Source organism: Heterocephalus glaber, unplaced genomic scaffold (assembly GCF_053883595.1).
Source record: "Heterocephalus glaber isolate CG9 unplaced genomic scaffold, H.glaber_assembly_v1.0 deba00001733, whole genome shotgun sequence".
In the NCBI taxonomy this organism is placed as follows: Eukaryota; Metazoa; Chordata; class Mammalia; order Rodentia; family Bathyergidae; genus Heterocephalus; species Heterocephalus glaber.
The window spans coordinates 4,662,353-4,679,696 of record NW_028258444.1 but is presented as its reverse complement, the minus strand read 5'-3'; the positions used below and the strand labels follow the sequence as shown (position 1 = coordinate 4,679,696).

At 43.7% G+C, this 17,344-nt stretch overlaps 1 protein-coding gene, 1 long non-coding RNA gene, 1 other non-coding gene and 1 pseudogene across 15 annotated transcripts in view; 2 read left to right on the top strand and 2 right to left on the bottom strand.

Moving 5' to 3' along the window:
* Positions 1–10,364, top strand: part of Amn1 (antagonist of mitotic exit network 1 homolog) — a 66,735-nt gene extending 56,371 nt beyond the window's left edge. For all 13 annotated transcript variants that reach the window (XM_004855036.3, XM_021236564.1, XM_087200032.1 and 10 more), the window contains one exon: positions 9,870–10,364. In XM_004855036.3, the coding sequence (XP_004855093.1) occupies positions 9,870–9,964 (95 nt within the window). In that variant the 3' untranslated portion in view covers positions 9,965–10,364. The remainder of the gene's footprint in view (positions 1–9,869) is intronic.
* LOC147821470 (uncharacterized) overlaps positions 1–17,344 on the bottom strand; it is a 33,812-nt gene that overhangs the window by 12,812 nt on the left and 3,656 nt on the right. The window contains exon 2 of the long non-coding RNA XR_015446943.1: positions 14,127–14,226. This is a non-coding gene — a long non-coding RNA (uncharacterized LOC147821470). The remainder of the gene's footprint in view (positions 1–14,126; positions 14,227–17,344) is intronic.
* On the top strand, positions 453–3,793 carry LOC106010267 (sperm flagella and cilia-associated protein 2-like; annotated as a pseudogene).
* LOC147821471 (U2 spliceosomal RNA) lies at positions 1,261–1,457 on the bottom strand. The gene has a single exon (XR_015446985.1). It is a non-coding gene; the product is annotated as a U2 spliceosomal RNA (small nuclear RNA).

Sequence of the window (17,344 nt, the reverse complement as noted above, 5' to 3'; positions counted from 1 at the left end):
TTCTTTCTCTAGAGAAAAAGATCGTTTTTGGTTTGATGAATATAAATACTTTTTCCTGGTACCTTATATAAGATATTTTGCTTATATATTCTTCTGATTGCTCCTATGGGTATCTAAGACAATAGAACTCATAATCTACAGAAAGTACTATACTTGTGCATCTATGTGCAAAGCAGCCTGACCCTTGGTGTGGCAGTATCCACCATAATTTGCCATCAGAGACCTGAATTTACCTTCTTCTCATTGAAATATCTAAGTATGCTTTACATATCTATATGGGGGGTGTGCAGTACTAGGGATTGGACCCAGGGGAGCTCTAAATCATTGAACTATCTCCTCCTTTATATGTTATGGAAGGAAAATAACTTTTAACCTTTTAAAATTGTTTAATTCACTCTGTAGTGATTGTCATTAAATGCACCTCAGGTCCTTTGTGTTCTCCAATACTGGACATGCATGTCAGCATCTCACACTATCTACTCCTGATGTACAGTAGCCACAGAGCTGAAGGTTTGGGCTTTGGAGGGACAGTAGAGCAACTGGACAGCCAGAGAGACCTTATGTTTCACCCAGAAAGGTCGGAGAATCTAACAGAAGCTCTGCCTCTCTCAGCTGCCTCGAATTTTGGTCATATTTGAGGACTTGCTTGACCTGATTGCTCTAAAGGCAGGTTCTGAGAGCGTAGGCAGCCCACTTGTCAGGGGTTACTACACCTAGCTGAAACAAAAGTATTTTAAGGCCATGTGGCTCACTTCAAAATACCCCTTTTCTTTCTTTCTTTTTTTTTTGTACCGGGGATCAAACTCAGGACTTTGCACTTGGAATGCAGGTGGCAGCACCACTGAGCTACATCCCCAGCCCCAGAATTCCCCTTTTCTTAAAGTTCCCTGCTTTTAAAAGACAGCTTATTTTTATTTTGTATTTGTTTCTCTCTAAATTCTGTATTATTGTTTCTTCATTGTCATTTGTTCATTCCTTACTAATCCAGCATGAAGAACTGCTTTACCCAGAACACTATAATAAACACAGAACAGTGGTCATTTGTAAATATGTGTCAGTTTCATGTTTCCTGTTTATCTGACAAAAGGTCCAAGTTACAGTTCCTTGATCACTTGAAAAACTCCCTCTGTTAATATTTGGACTCCCCATATTCCCTCTTCTTGGAGCTCCAAAGTTGCCAGAGTCTCTCTGTCTCTCCATCAATAAATTAATTACATATCTTGTAAATAGACAGGGCTGACCCTCGAGGAGCCAACATAAAAGACAGTCTAGGACCGGGGATTTAGCTCAGTGGTGCTGCTGCCTGCCTCGCAAGCACAAGGTCCCGAGTTCAATCCCTGGTACCAAAAAAAGTCCAGTCAACATAAAAGACAATCAGAACACATTTACTAAAGGCCAACATGATTTAAAAAAAAAAAAAACTACACTTGATCTTAGCCAAAAGGCCAAGAAGCGATGTAAAAAAAAAAAAACAAACAAACAAACTACCACACCCATATAACATAAATAAGTGATTGATATTCTAAATAGGTATCAGTCACCTGGGTGAGAGACCAAAATCTTGCCAAATAAATCCCTAACCCACCCCTTACTACCAAAAATCCTTGCTCATTCCTTATACACTTGCTAAGTGATTTGCTTCCCGATTAGATCCCCATTTAATCAGTATTACCTAAACAACTATACTTATAATCTTACCAGTTAACTATAGTTTTGTCCCACCTTAAACCCGCCTCACCTCTTGACTTTGTCCTATAAAGCACCTTTAAAAAGTTGGGTAAACAGACAACCAAGCAGGTGCAGGCTCCATTCAGCTACATCCCCAGTCTTGGGAATGGAACTCAGGACCTTGTACTTAACAGGCAGGCACTGGCTCCACTCAGCTACATCCCTGATCTCTCTCTCCACTGAGCTACATCCCCAGTCTCTTTCTCACTTTGTAGGGAACAGGGAAAGGGGATGTTACTAGAACCTCTGCAGTAAGTCCTAGTCTCCTGCAAGCCACGGCAGCACAGGGCGATTACAGGAAAGGTAGAAAAATGAGACTGAGAAGAAGCTGAGCTTTGGGTCTGATCAGTGCTGCTCTGGGCGGCAAAGATGAAAGCCCCCAGTTTACCATGCCTTTTATACAGTACATTGGGAGAAACAAATGTAACAGATGACTTGCAGAGAGTCCAGTACATCCTGCGTAAACAAGATGGTTAACAGTCAAAGAACAACTGAGTAGATGTTTGTTCCTCCCAGGATGTTTTCAACTCCCAAGATGTTTCTTGTCCTGTAGAATCACAGCTTCCTCGGGTCATTGAGGTCTCAGCTGTGACCAGAGGCCAAAAGGGAATTATGTCTCAGAAGTCCATAGCTGGACTGTAGGCAGGAGAACTAAGATAACCAAATGATTTTTCCCTAAAATTATGTAGCATTGCTCCCGACATCACTTGATTAGTATCAATTGGAGGGCTGCAGCTTGAGCTCATGCCAGAAGATTGGTATCAGGTGCAGGGCTTCGCTTGATCTCATGAAGTTTCAGAATAGAAGACAGCATCCCCTGATTGGTCTTAGGTGGAGGGCTTGGCTCAATCCCATGAAGATCTCATGTGCCACAAGAATGGAAAACAGCATTCTCCATGATTGGCAGATCCCAAGTCATTTGCAAAGGTGTTTTCCAGTGCTATCTGATGGGAGAAGTTCTGCACAAATTTGAACTTCAGGGCAGTTTTTCAGAATTTCCAGACAGCAGGATTTCAGCATCCAGACTTAGTTATCTTTCCCACTTGAAGCCAATGGTTCACCTTCTGTGTGTGCAGTTTGATAAGATTATGGCCCAAAGCATCATCACAGAAAAGCCTGGAGCAGCAATAAAACTATTTCATGTGTATATTGCTCTTCAGAAAAAGAAGAAAAGTGGGCTGACCAGAGTACAAGTACCAACCACACAGACTCTGGCAAGCTTAGAATTTCAAAACATGAAAAGTAAGGCTTTCTGAGAATAATGCTTAAACAGGAGATGACAAAATGAAATCATGGCCAAAATCCAAGCAGGTGTCATACAGATTCCTAAACCTGCATCAAATCACACTCTGAAAGCATTTGAGGCCCCCAAAATGATGAAAAAGATGTCACTGATGAGATCATGAAGTTTGAAGCATTAATAAAAAAGGATCTCCAGGCAAAAGAAAGTGCATCCAAGATGAGTTTAGATACAGCAGATCATACAACTGCTGACTTGTTAAAACACTCAGATGATGACTACATTTAAAAAAAAATACAGAAGCGCCTAGATGCTTTTGCAGAAGAGCAAAGGGAGAAAAGACAACGGAGGTTGTTAATAGACCAGTTCATCACCCATGAAGCACAGGAGGAGGCTTACCGTGAGGAGCAGCTGATACCCGGGCTCATGCGACAGTCCCAACAGGAGCACAGGATTGCTGTGCAGCTCATGCACATTCAGCCTGAGAAGGAGGTTTTATGGCAAAACAGAATTTTCAGAGAAACACAATATGAGGAAAGATGACTTAAAGATTTCCAGGATGCTCTTGATCAAGAAGCAGCTTTGACAAGACAAGCCAAGAGTGATTTTTTTTTTTTTTGGTACCAGGGATCAAACTCAGGTCCTTGCACTTTCAAGGCAGGTGGCAGCACCACTGATCTAAATCCCCAGCTCCCCAAGATTGATTTTGAAGAACAAATCCTCAGAGAGAAAGAAGTTCATAGACAGATTACTGTGGAAAGAGTTCAGGCTCATTACAGAAAGCATTATAAAATATGTGGAGAAATTTTGGATCAAATAACTTGATTTGACCACTAAAGTGGCAGGCTATCAAATGTTGACAAATAATCTGATTCTACTTAAGTTGATACGCGAAGGAATTGTTTTTTCATGGAAAGCCCTATTAAACATATGCCTGCTAATCTCTCTGAAAACAACTTAGCGAACTGGATAAAAGAGACTTGCTAGATAGCAAAGATTATTAAGAATATAAGATACAGGGCTGGGGATTTAGCTCAGTGGTTCCGGCGACTGCCTCGCAAGTGCAAGGTCCCGAGTTCGATCCCCGGTACCAAAAAAAAAGGAATATAAGATACATACTGATATGTAATAATTAGAGAGAAAACAACATAATAAATTTGTTTTCCTTGACAGTAAAAAAAAGAATTCTATTGACTGTTCTCGGTCCTCTGAATTCTCATGTAAATATCAGAATCTGGAGAAAATTTGGGGAGTATTGCAATCTTCACAATTTACCACATATGATCAAAATATACAATGAATGTTTAAATTTTTTAAAAGGTATTACAGTAAAAGACATCACCATTAATCCCCCTCAGCTACTCCCCCTCATTTTGAACAACAGCGTGTCCTCATCCAGCTTATTCACTGGATCTGGCACTGATCAACTTCTGGCTCTTCCTCAAAGTCAGAATGTCCATGAAAGGGAAACATTTTGAATGGATTTAGAACATTAAGGCAGCCACAACAGCACAATAGAGACCCTCACAGAAGAACACTTGCAGAATTGCTTCAGAAAGTGACAGGAACATTGCAATAAATGTGCTGAAAATGAGGGGTTAATGGCATTGTGTCTGTTACTATAATAAATTTTTTAATTTAAACACTCGCTATACTTTCTATCATACCCAGTAGGTCTCCTGATCTGTGAACGTGGACATCATGTGCATGTGTGTGTAGAACAAGGTTTTAACCCAGGACCTTCACCTTGAGCTCTGTCTCCAACCTTTTTTTCTGAATTTTTTGAGATGGGGTCTTGCTGAGTTGCACAGGCTGTCCTTGAACTTGTGATCCTCCTGCCTCAGCCTTCTGAGTATCTGGGATTACAGTTGTGCACCACCAGACCTAGCACATGGTTGTTTTTCTGTTTATTTAGATTTTTTATTTATTTCAACGTTTTGTAGTTTTTAGAACACATATATTTACTTTTATTAAGTTTATTCCTTTGTGTTCCTTTTGATAGTAATATATATGTAATTATTTTCTTAATTTCATTTTAGGTTATTTGTTGATAGCATATAGAAATATATTAGGTTATTGCATATTGCTCATGTGCCTTGCCAGCCTGCTGAAGTGTTTAGTTTTAATTTTTTAGTGGATTCCTTGAGATAGTCCATATATAATATTACAGGCATTTACAAGTAAGGATAGTCTTACTTCTTCCTTCCAACCAGAATGCCTTTGATTTCTTTTTCTTGCCTACAGCAGGAATTGTAGCACAGGGCTGAGCAGAAGTGTCAGGGTGAACATCTTGTCTTCCTTCAGCTCAGAGGAAACACAGCTCTCACCGTTCTGTGAGCTGTGGGCTTTTAGCAGGTGGAGGAGTTTGTTGAATGGCGGTGGCACAATGGAGGGTTGGATTTTGTCAAATGGTTTTTCTGTGTCTGTTGAATGGATCATGTGGCTTTGTCCCTTCTTTCATTGATCTGGTAGAGGTGGTAGGCAGTGCTCCCACCTGAAGATAACCAAGTGTTTTTGTTGTTGTTGTTGTTGTTTTGGTGCTGGGGATTGAACTCAGGACCTTGCGCTTGCAAAGCAGGTGGCAGAACCACTGAGCTAAATCCCCAGCAATAACCAAGTGTTAATACCCAGAGCCTGTGAGCATGCTACAGTATGTAAAGTTGCAGATGGAATTAAAGTTGCTAATCTGGTTGTGTGTGTGTGTGTCTGTGTGTGTGTGTTCCTGGTGATCAAACCTGAGGCCTTACATGTGTAGGCAAGCCCTTGACCACTGAGCTACACCAGCCAGCCCCTAGATGACCTCAGCATAGGGAGGCTGCCCTCATCTGTCTCATTGGGGCCGGTATGATAATAAGGATCACATGAAAGGATGAATGAAAGGGTGAAGAGAAGCCTCACAGATGGCAGCACACAAGGGCCACTTCCAAATGCTGCTCACTTTGCATAGGTGGGAGTGGAGGAATGTGGTAGTGCCTAGCATGAAAGGGTCAAGTGGATTCTCCTGCAGAGCCTTCAAAAGGGGATGCAGACCTGTCCAAGCCTGATTTTGCCCAGTGAGACCCATCTGGAAACTCTGTCCTTCAAAACAGCTGGGCATGGTGGCTCACACCTGTAACACTAACACTCAGGAGAATGAGGCAGGAGGATCACCACAAGTTTGAGGCCAGCCTGGGCTGAAAAATGAGTTCAAGGCTAGACTGAACTACATAGTGAGACCATGTGAACAACAACAATAATAAATAAACGTGCTGTTTTAAGCCACTAAATTGATATTTGTTCCTAGAGCAATAGGAAATGGACACAGTGGATTATATTAATTGACTTTCACATGTTAACCCAGTTTTGCATTCTTGGGGTAAATCCCAGTTGATCCTGCAGTGTGATCCTTTCTATAGCTGCTGGGTGTGGCATAATATTTAGTTGACTGTTTTTAGTCTATCTCCGTCTATTGCTTTCTTTTTTGTGGTATCTTTGGATTTGAGGTCAGGATAATATTGGCCTCACAGAATGAGTTGAGAAAAGTCCTATTCTCTCAGGGTAGCTACTCCAGTCTTGTTACGGTGGTCATTTGCATTGTGTCTTTGTCCATATTTTTACTTTCAGCCTATTTGATTTTCCGATTGGGAGTTTTTTTGAGGGGCATGCACATGAAACAGGGATTGAACCCAGGGCCTTGCACAGGTTGGGCATGTGCTCTACCATGAGCTGTCTATCACACTGCCTGAAATCTGTGTTTAATTAAGATTTTCTGGTTACAAGATTTCCACTGTGATAAGCAGTGATATTTTTATGACCATCAGTGAACCTTTGTTTGTTATCATACTATTGCTTTTTTTAAAAAAATTATTTAGGGCCAGGGATTTAGCTCAGTAGTTCTGCCGCCTGCCTTGCAAGCGCAAGGATCTGAGTTCAATCCCCAGTACCAAAAAAAAAAAAAAATTATTTAAACCTTTGTTAAATGATGATAATTCCCATTTTTATATACTCTCTAGCTCTCTTGCTTTTAATAATTGTTAGTACTCTTGTTTAAAATAAAAATTAGCAACCATCTACATTGAGCCCACTTTTTTATTTCTACTGGCCAATGAAATCTGTAACTGAACTGGAGTTCCCATGACTAGGTTGGAGATATGCCGCACCCACTACATAGTTTGTATATAGGGAATGCACGTCATACTTATGAAAAAAAATTTAAATAACAAAGTTCTTCATAAGTAGTATTTAATCCAGAAATACAACAGATATTTTGGTATTTTTGGCCACTGCAAAACAAAAGCTGTAGCATCAGGAAGTCTGAGATGTCTCACTTTTGTAATTCCAATGAGTGTATCTAAAGTTAGATCACATTGACATCAATTTTTTTTTTTTTTTGGCTTTTTTGAGGCAGAGTCTCCCTTTGTAGTTCAGGCTGGCCTGAACTACACAGCCCAGGCTGGCCTCAAACTCTTGGTGATCCTCCTGCCTCAGCCTCTCAAGTGCTGGGATTACAGGCATGCACCACCATGACATCAAAATTTTTAAGGATAGGCAAATTTCACATTTTTAAAAAACTTTCTGTTTCCATTTGCAATAACAGTAGTCAGTGTGATTCCAGAAGTTAGTATTTCACAACATATGACTTCCATTTGGCACATAACTTCAGTTGCCAAACTGATTCATACATAATAACATGCAAGCCTTTAAAAAAGAATGTCTGTGTATGTGGATGGCATTTTCAAGGACTCAGACCATCTCTTAAGTTGCCCCAGTGTTTCCTTTGACTCGCCCTAGAAAGGACCATTGTCTGACTTCATGGAAAGGATTTGTCAGCTCGCTGGTCTGCAGCTAAGACAGTGCCTGCTGTCCAAGGCTGGAGGGACCATAGGGAGGAGGAGGTGAGGGCTTCCCTGCCATCAGTCGCTAAAACTTTGGGCATCTTAGGAAGTGAGCCAGTGGCAGTCTCCTGTCATCTTCTTTCCATGTGAGTTGTGGGGAGATTTCCTTGTAACCTGAACTGATTGAGAAAAGGTAAACTATAGGTTAGTTATTAAGGTAGGTGAAGTAGAATTAGTTATGCATTCCTTTAAGATTTACCTTTCCTGTAACTCTTGTTGTTTAAGGTGATGGCTAACTGACCCTTTGACCTGTAACCTAGCTGTAGATAACATTTAACCTGGAGAAAAACAAAGAAATGTTTGGGTAGTTTACAATGTATGTGTTTTAAGTCCCATCTGTTTGTTATGTCTGTGACTATAACCATCAACGGGAACTAGTTGTAGAAGGGAAACAGAAATTTTACTAAGACCACCAGGAATGTGGTAATGGCTAAAAGAAGATATAAAAGGAAATGTTAAAAGAAAGGACAGCTCAGACATTGATCAGACGAGTTTCTGGTAATCCTGCCCACTTGCAAGTAAAGGTTTTGGTTTTTTCACCCAAATTCTGTGTCTCCGTGCATTTCTTTCCATGATTCCAGAACAGAATGAGTTGGTGAAAGCTCGATCTATATTCATCTTCATCTTTGCACCACCTGTGTGTCACAGCCAGCGTTCCACTCACTGCTGTCCTCTCCATGTCATTGGCCTTTGATGATCCAGCTCCCGCTTATCACCAGCTAAAATCATTGGAAGCTCATCAGCATCCTTTGTGCTGAGAATCTGTCTCTGAAACAGAGATTTCATCAAATCGCCTCTGACCATCACTGAAAAGACCAACAAGTGGCTTCCCAGGTCCTCACACACCACATTGCCATGGCTCCAAACACTTCCTATCCAGCTTCGTGCAGGACACCTAGTGAGGCTGCTGTCACATGACCTGTGCAGGAGTCTCCAGTGGTGGGCTTTGACCGTTACACAAGAGAACTGGATGGATGGATGGTGGGTGCCACTGGCACGACCCCACCAACCACCAAGAGCCTGTGTGCCTCCTGCTGGACCCACCACCAGCTTAGGGACCGCAGAGTCCACCTGGGGACAGGCACACCAGCGGCTCCACTAGGCTTCGCAGCAGCACATGCAGCCTCCAGCAGAACTGTTAAATAAAGGATTTCCAAGTAATATGTTACCAAGATTTTTGCTTTAATGCAGATTTTTTTCCAGTACTGACATTGAACCCAGGGGACCATGTGCGACCCAGGCCAGGATTCTGCTGAGATGCATCCCTGGTCCTTTATTTCAGATTTTAAAGCACTTTCTAAAAAGAGAGGGGAACCATATAAAAACCACTGCTATTCCTTGTAAAAACTCTAAAACCATCTAAATGCCCAATAATACACTTTGCTTAAAATTTAATGTGTTCACATAGTGGTCACCCACCAAAACCTCTGGTCTAAAAGAATATTATATGGCCCGGGACTATTTAGCTCAGTGGTTTTGCTGCCTGCTGCACAAGCACAAGGACCTGAGTTCGATTCCCAGTACAAAAAAAAAAAAAGTATCATACAGAAATGAGAAATGGATGACTGTAGATCAATTTACCACACTCAGGGACTGCCCTGTCCTCCCCTGGCCAGGCTGGTGCCTCCAAGGGCTCAGCAGAGCTGCTGACTTCCTGTCCCGCCCACCCCTCCTTCAGGACCTGTCCGTCAGCACTCATGCACCATCTGTGTCCTGCAAGGGCCTGGAGGATGTGAAGCAAATCAGTGGTGTGGCTACACTGTGATTCTCTGGTTGGTGAAATTATGATAAATTTCAGAGAAAACAACATATGCTTGTGCCTTAAAATGTTGCAGCGATATGTGTACTATATCTAATAGTGAGGGCTTCCATTAATTAATTACTAATGGGCTATTTGGTTATGTTATACTTTATATATCATGTTACTTAATTCTTTAACTGTGAGACAATAATCCCATTTACAAATGGAAATATAAAATATCTTTGATTATTGTGAATTAATATGCAGTCATTATTGTCTTTTATAGATCATGCGCGAGAAATCCTGGAGCAGAAATTCTTGGGCCCAAACAAACTAAAGCAGGTGATGTGGACGGTGTACATTGATGCTCACAGAAGCTAAGCAGAGCCGCACTTGAGGGCTCATCGCAGCTGGATTCCAGGAAACAGGCGAGAGAGCTTTACTTTCCATTGACTTTAACGCTATTTTTCATTGTCTTAGTTCAGCTGTAACTCTCAGAGGTATCAGCTAAACCCTAGCGTACACCTTTGTGCTCTGAAGTTACCCATTTTGATACTGTTAGTACGGGGCATTGTTCTCACAAGGTGAACCCAGCAGTGAACTCTTACCTGCTTTGAGCCAGGGGAGACTAGTATGGTTTCTGAAATTAAAAAGTTTCAACTTATGCTTTCCTTCAAAGTTTCCTTCTCCTAAGAGTAGGCATTTGAACTGTTGTAAGAGAAATTTAGGTGTGTGGATAAACTTTAGGAGAATTATAAATAAAGTTATTTCTAAAGCGTAATTACCTTCTGCACTATTTTCTGGCTCTTACCTTCATGAAGTATTTAAATGCCTATTTGCCAAAAGCAAAGCTGAACATGCCTGTTGATTCTTCATAAGATTTATATGTTTTTGTTTCACTGCAAGAAATAGTAATAATTGACAACATTCAGCCTTAGTGATTCAGCATATAAATATTACTGGGGCTCTTGCCCAGGCATGTATTTCATTGATTTTTATGGCTACCTTTCCCAAACATTTTATTCATCTATGAGCTTTCTTCTTTAGCAAAACTATATTTAGAAATGTTGCTGGGTGTGGTGGTGCATGCCTGTAATCCCAGCACGTGGGAAGCTGAGGCAGGAAGATCGCTGGTAGTTTGAGGCCAGCCTGGATCACACATTGATCACACAAGGCCAGCCTGAATTATATAGTGAGATCCTGTGTCCAAAAAAAAAGAGCCGGGGATTTAACTCAGTGGTGCAGCCACCTGCCTCACAAACACAAGGTCCTGAGTTTGATCCACGGTACCAAAAAAAAAAAAAAAGAAGAAATGTGTAAATATAAAATATCATTACAGAAATTGTTTCCAGAAGCTCTATTGATTTTACATTGTAAAATAAGGTCTCACTTTTCAAATAATTCTAGGAACTATAAAATTACCCAATGCAGACTATGCTTCAGCTACCTCCAAATTTAAGCATACTGCTTGTGCCATTGGTCTAATTGGTGCCTTTTTTTGATACTGAGCCATTTTTTGTGTTTTTTGAGACAGGGCCTCACTATGTAGTTGAGGCTCACCTTAAACTCAGTATGTAGCCCAGGCTAGCATCAAACCCACAGCAATCCTCCTGCTTCAGCCACCTGAGTGCTGGGATTACAGGTTTGTGTCACCAGCCCAACCAAACTTTTTTATTATTACTTCTTTAAATTTTTGAGACAGTCTCACTAAGTTGCCCAGGCTGGGCTCAAAATTGTTATCCTCCTGCCTCAGCCTCCCAGAGTGCTGGAATTATAGAACATACACCAACATGCCCACTGGTTCTTTTTTTTTTTTAATTTACTTTTTAAATTTTTATTAGTACGTTTACAGTGCATAATGATTAATTCATTGTGGGGAATTGGTACATGTATATAGCACATCTCAATTCTTTTTTTCTCCTCCCCTTTTTTTACCAGCATTAGATTCATTTATTTATAAGTCTGTATATTTATTACCCTACATACAGATCAATTGGTACTTTTTTTTGTTTTTTGGAGACAGGGTTTTGCTATGTAGGTGAGCCTGACCTTGAACTCACTATGTAGCCCAGGCTGGCCTCGAACTCATGGCAATCCTCCTGCCTCAGATTCCCAAGTGCTGGGATTTCAGGTGTTCACCACCACATTCTTAAAGATTTATTTTACCTCTAGTGTAGTAAAAACCATGGAGAATACAGTACAGTAAATTTCTTGAACATGACTGGGGGAAGGGCTACATTATGCAGCTGTATTTCCTGTGCTTACTTTGTAAGTGTGGGATCTATTGCTTGCATGTACAGTGGGGTGCTTGCTTTGGCAGCACATATACTAAAATTGCATGTACAGTGGGTAAGGCCTGTGCTGTACAGGAGACCTTCCAGCTGAACAAGCTACTCCTCCAGCAGGACCTGGCTCTGGAACCAGTCCATGTAAATTATAATTCATGAATTGTGAAGTTAATCTCTAGGAAGTGCAGTGCCTGGTGAGAAGCAACTTTCATCCCAGACATGCACAATGTTCAGATCAGAGAAAAATCCCATTCCTCCCAGTCTATTCAATACGTAAATTTTTTCTAAAGACAAACCAATAAAATTTAATATTTAGTATTTTACCAAGTCTTTCCCCCTCTTTGTGGAAATCAGATTCAAGATCTAAGGTGTGAGCTTCTCAGGCCTAAGCATTCTTTTCTCCTTAACAGAAGCCAGAACGCAGGGTGAACTTTAGCCACAGCCCAGCTCACTGGGGAGAGGAGCCCCACTGAGCGCCTCCAGCCCAGTGCCTGGGCATCATCGAGGTTTGCTGGGGGGAGCCCAGAGCAAATCGGGCAGGGTCCTTACGGGAAGGAGGACAGGAAACACCCAAAGCTAGAACTAGGGGCAGTGAAATTCTCTTTCGGAAGCGATGGAGAAGGCAGGAGGCTCAGGAGTCCAAGACCATCCTGTTACAGGTCATTCCTTTAGAATGCCTTGCCAACCAGAGGTATTCCAGGTCCTTTTTGCCTGGATACCAGAACCAGGCATCTGTCTTTTGTCCTTCTACAGCTTATACAGGGTTTGCAAGCACGAACTAGTACAGAAGCAAAGCAGTTGATTGGTTACATATGATATTATTACTGATTGGTCTATGGCAAGTTCAAACTCAGGTTAGAAAACATTAATTTAGGGAAAGGTCGGCTAGATAAGGAAGACACCTATTTGGAGTATGCATCAGTTCAGGGTAGTCTGCCAAGAAGGAATTTGCTTGGGCTGAAAAATAAAACTGCTCACGGCAGACATTATCCTGGACCTGGTGTCCCGCCTGTCTGCCAGCCGTATTATCTTTCTGTCCCAGCAGCAGCAGGTCGCAGTGGCACTGGCAGACAGAGGAAGAGTTAGAGACCCTTGTGCCCGTCCTCACCACCAGCACCAAGCCTCCGTGAGGCACCTGATGGCCTGAGAGTAGGGCTGTATCAGAAATGCATCATACAGAGTAGGTGACATTCAAGGACGGGCTCAAACCCTGGCCAGACAAGGAGTCCTGAAGGTAGATATCGAGGTATGTCCTTGGCAGCATTAACAGGTTAGGTAGGGAGTTATGTTGTTGGCCTCGCTAGCAAGAAAATATGTGCTTACAATAACCATTCATTACAGACTACAGAACTTGGGAGTTATTAACTCCAATTTCAGGTTAACCCATACCACACATTTTTTTTAATCCCCACCCCTTCCTATTACTCTCATTTTGAGACAGGGTCCCACTAAATTGCTCGGGCTGGCCCCAAACTCAGCCCCCTGAGTAGCTGGGATTACAGACACGTGCTTATTCTTAGCCGATCTAACAGGACAGAGTTGGTTTGGAGTGTAGTTGCATGAGCAGTGTCCGACGCTCGGCTCCGCGGGGTGCAGGGAGGACCTGGTGTCCAGCACGCAGGGACCGGCTGGGAGCACCGTCTGGGGCGTTCGCGCTCCCGGGGCGGTGAGCGCGGTGTACTGGAAGAGTGGACCTGGTCCCTTGTGTCCTGCAGACAGGAGCTGCCGGAAACGCTGTGACCCTGGGCCGCCCTGCCCCGGCGGGTCGGCGCCCGCGCTCCTCCGCCCCTCCTGGGCGCCCAGGCTCCGCCAGACTCGGCCTCGGCCAGCCCGGGCCGCCCCCGGCCGTCCTCTGCTCGCGGCTCCTTTCCTGCCCGCCGGCCCTCCGCCCTCCCGGGTCACGCCGCCAGGTCTGGAGATCTCGGTCCGCACCCCTAGGCCGGCGGCAGCCTCCCCCGCTTCATCCGGGCGGAGAACAGGACGTGAGGCCGCAATGCGGGGCGACCCCGGACTCCCATCTCGGCGCGGCCCAAGCCCGGGGATCTCGAGGCTGCGGGCGGAATAGGCGGAGCTTCGGCAGCCGCCACGGCCACGCCCATCGGGCCTGTCGGCCGGGCCCGGCCCGGCGCCCTGAATCTGGTAGGAACGTCACTCACCGGTATTTCGGAAATTCGTGTGGTCAGAGTTTAAAAGTCTGCCCTTCGAGTTTAATTGCGGATGTTTTTGGGTTTGGTCATGAACACAGAATGACTTACCCTGTCCTATGTTGCTGCGTTAATTAAATGGCTCACAGATCCCAGCTGCTAAGGACTTGCTTCCTTGATTGTATTTGTTCTTGATTCCTCTGATACATAGCTTTTTAAAAGAAAAAATTTTTTTTAGCATTCTCTTCTTTTGAAGTACAGTCCAAACGTAAAAATATATACTTTTAGTTTTTATGTTTGAAAACCACCTGGTTAAAACTTGACTAGAAAAGCGTTTCTTTTTTTACAAAAAAGATGTCAAGGATAACATTAAATTTGGGGCTGATATAATAAAAGCTTTTTATTGTTTTTTAATATACCAATAGATTATTTTAATTCCCTGTTGATTCCTTTGAATAGCTTTGTTGTTGTTTTGTTTTTGCTACCAGGTATCAAACTCAGGACCATCCCCAACCCTCATTTGAATAGTGTTTGTTTGTTTGTTTTTGGTACCGGGTCGAACTCCGAACTCCGGACCTTGCACTTTCGAGGCATTTGAATAGTTATTTAAGTCTCCTAACAAGCCTAGTGTGGTGGCACACTGCTGTAATCCCAGCACTCAGGAGGCTGAGACAGGAGGATCACTGCAAGTATGAGGCCAGCCTGGGCTACACGGTGAATTCAAGGCCAGTTTGAACTGCATCAGATTCTATCTCAGAATACAAAACAAAAACCAAATCTCCTAACAGGAGTTTTCCTTTTTGTTCAAAAGTAATTTTTCCAGTAAAGAGCCCTAAAGTTTATGGCAATATAGCTTATATTATATACTGCATTTTGCAAATGTATGACTAAGTACCCTGAAAACAAAATAATAGCGGATGCTGAAAATGTTGAGTTTTTAGGAACACTTGGTGGTTGCAGGCCCAACCACGCCTGGTTGTTAGAGTGGACAACATTTTTGCTTTTGGATTCCTCTTGCTGACTTTTCCCCAATTCTCCATCCGGGACATGTTTTCTCTTTCTTTTAATCCGGGTGTGCTCTAGGTCATACGGATGCTGTCAGGGAAAGGAAATCTGTTAGAGATCCTGGGAGTGGCTCCTGCTGCTTAGATGAGTGGGCCTCAAGGGTCCTGGCCAACCATGCAGACAAGAGAGGATGTCCTACTTAAAACATAAAGCTCTTCTTCCCCCAGGACAAATGTGTCAGACACTTCCGTGTGGCCACCTACTGCCTGTGCACTCTGGCATGTAATCGTGCAGTGTTCAGTGGAATAAGACCCAGGCAACTCTGGGCTGAGCTGAGGATGCAGGGTTTGTATCGGTGTCTGCTGGCAGCCCAGGAAGATCCCAACCCTGGGCACACTTTGTTATCTTCCCAGCCAGGAACTTCCTGAGATGCAAGCAGTGTTTCCACAGCCCCAAGCCATTGAGGACAGGCCGGTGTCTTTCTGGGGAGGTTTGTACTCCATTAGGACCCAGGTAGAGAAAAGTAGGTTTTTATTTTGTCTGGTTTTTCCTCTGCTCTCTCTGCTGAGTGCACCCTTGGGACCCACATGACACACAGTCTCCACTCTGATATGCTGTCCTGCTTAAGCCCGAGGCTGGTCTCCAACTGTGCGCCTCTGGCCACAGGTGTGTTTTACCTTTGTCCTGACTCAAGGGCCCAGCACTGTCTGACTGCCTATAATACTTCCACCTAACTCAGCTGCTATAATAATGAGGCAGAATCTCTCTTCAGAGCTGGCCAAGGGCACAGGACAGACACCTCATCTTTCTGTTCAGCAGTGGGAAAAGCCAAGCCACATAACAAACGAAGTGTGATCCTTGGGTGACTTTAAACACGAGAAGCAGGCAGGAGTGTAGCTCAGGGGCAGGGCCCTTGCCCAGCATGCACAGGGTCCTACATTCAACCCCAGCACCAGAAACAAAATCCAAACAAACAAGAAAGTACCGGGCACTTCCTGTAATCCAGAAACCAGCTCCTGGAATCAAGATTGCTGGCTTTGGTGCAATCAGGACTAATGAAATGAGACCTAACATTCACTGCCTCCTTTGATTATTTGCTGTAGAACATCTTGTTTCTCACCTGCTCTTGAGCTGTGTGCAGTGACCTCTGGTGAGGCACAATGTGCAGCTCAACCAAGGAGTCTGGAGCAGGGCCAAGTGGTTACCAAGCAAGGAAAGTGGGGGAGGAAGCACGGAGGGCAGAGGATTTAGCTCAGAGGCACTGTGCCTGCCTCGAAAGCGCAAGGTCCTGAGTTCTAGTCCCTCAACCAAAAAAAAAAAAAAAAAGCAAAAGAGGAAGCAGGGAACCGATGTCAGCTGACCTTTGACCTGCAGGCCGGATAATAAGGAACAGTGCACACCACAGCAGAGTAGGGACAGCTGCTACCATCTTCAGATCATGGTGTGACACAGTTCTGGTATTATCACTCTGGGCGTGGTGGCCACGCCTGTAATCTCAGCTACTCAGGAAAGACCCTACCTAAAATAAGATTTGAGAAAAGAGCTGTGTCTGCTTTGACTTTATAGAGCCATGAAACAAAGAGGATAAGGTGCTTCACAGGGATGTGTAACCTACAGAATCAACGTTGCATGGAGAGTCTTTCTTTGATTTTTTTTAAACAGTGGGAAAGTTTATTTGAAAAAGTAAATGTGAAGAGTGAGAGAGAAACTGGCTCTGCAGAGCGAGCTCAATAAAAGTACACCCTGGAGAAAGCAGGGCAGGCTAACACGAAGAAAGCCACACTAGCCTTTCTTTGACTTTTTGAAACAGGATCTGACTCTATAGCTTAGACTGACTCCAGACTAACTATTAGCTCAGGCTGCCCTTGAACTTCTGCTCTTCGTGCCTCAGCCTCCCAAGCGCTGTGATGACAGGCATACACCACCATCCCTAGCATTTTTAAAAAACTTTCAGATGGGGTCTCACAGAGGAGCTCGGCTGTCCTGGGACTCGCCACTGTCCTGCTTCAGCCTCTGGCTTTCCTAGAGAGGGCCACCACTTCCCCTTCCTGGGAAACAAGGCCTCCTCTTTGCTTTTGGCAGCAGATAGCAGCTCAAACTATGAGCGTGCTGAGGCCTGCATGACTTCAGAGGTTTGAAGGCGAATGCAGACTTGGGGGTGCTGTAAGGAGAAAAGCTCTGTGACAGCCTTCAAGGTTCCTGTCTCAGCAGGACAGCACCAGACAGGATGTGGCCTTCTGGCCAGCAGCTCCCTAGTCAGATGGCCTTGGGGCAGCGGGGCAGCGGGGCAGCCCCAAAACTTGCATCTGGAATCCAAAACTGCA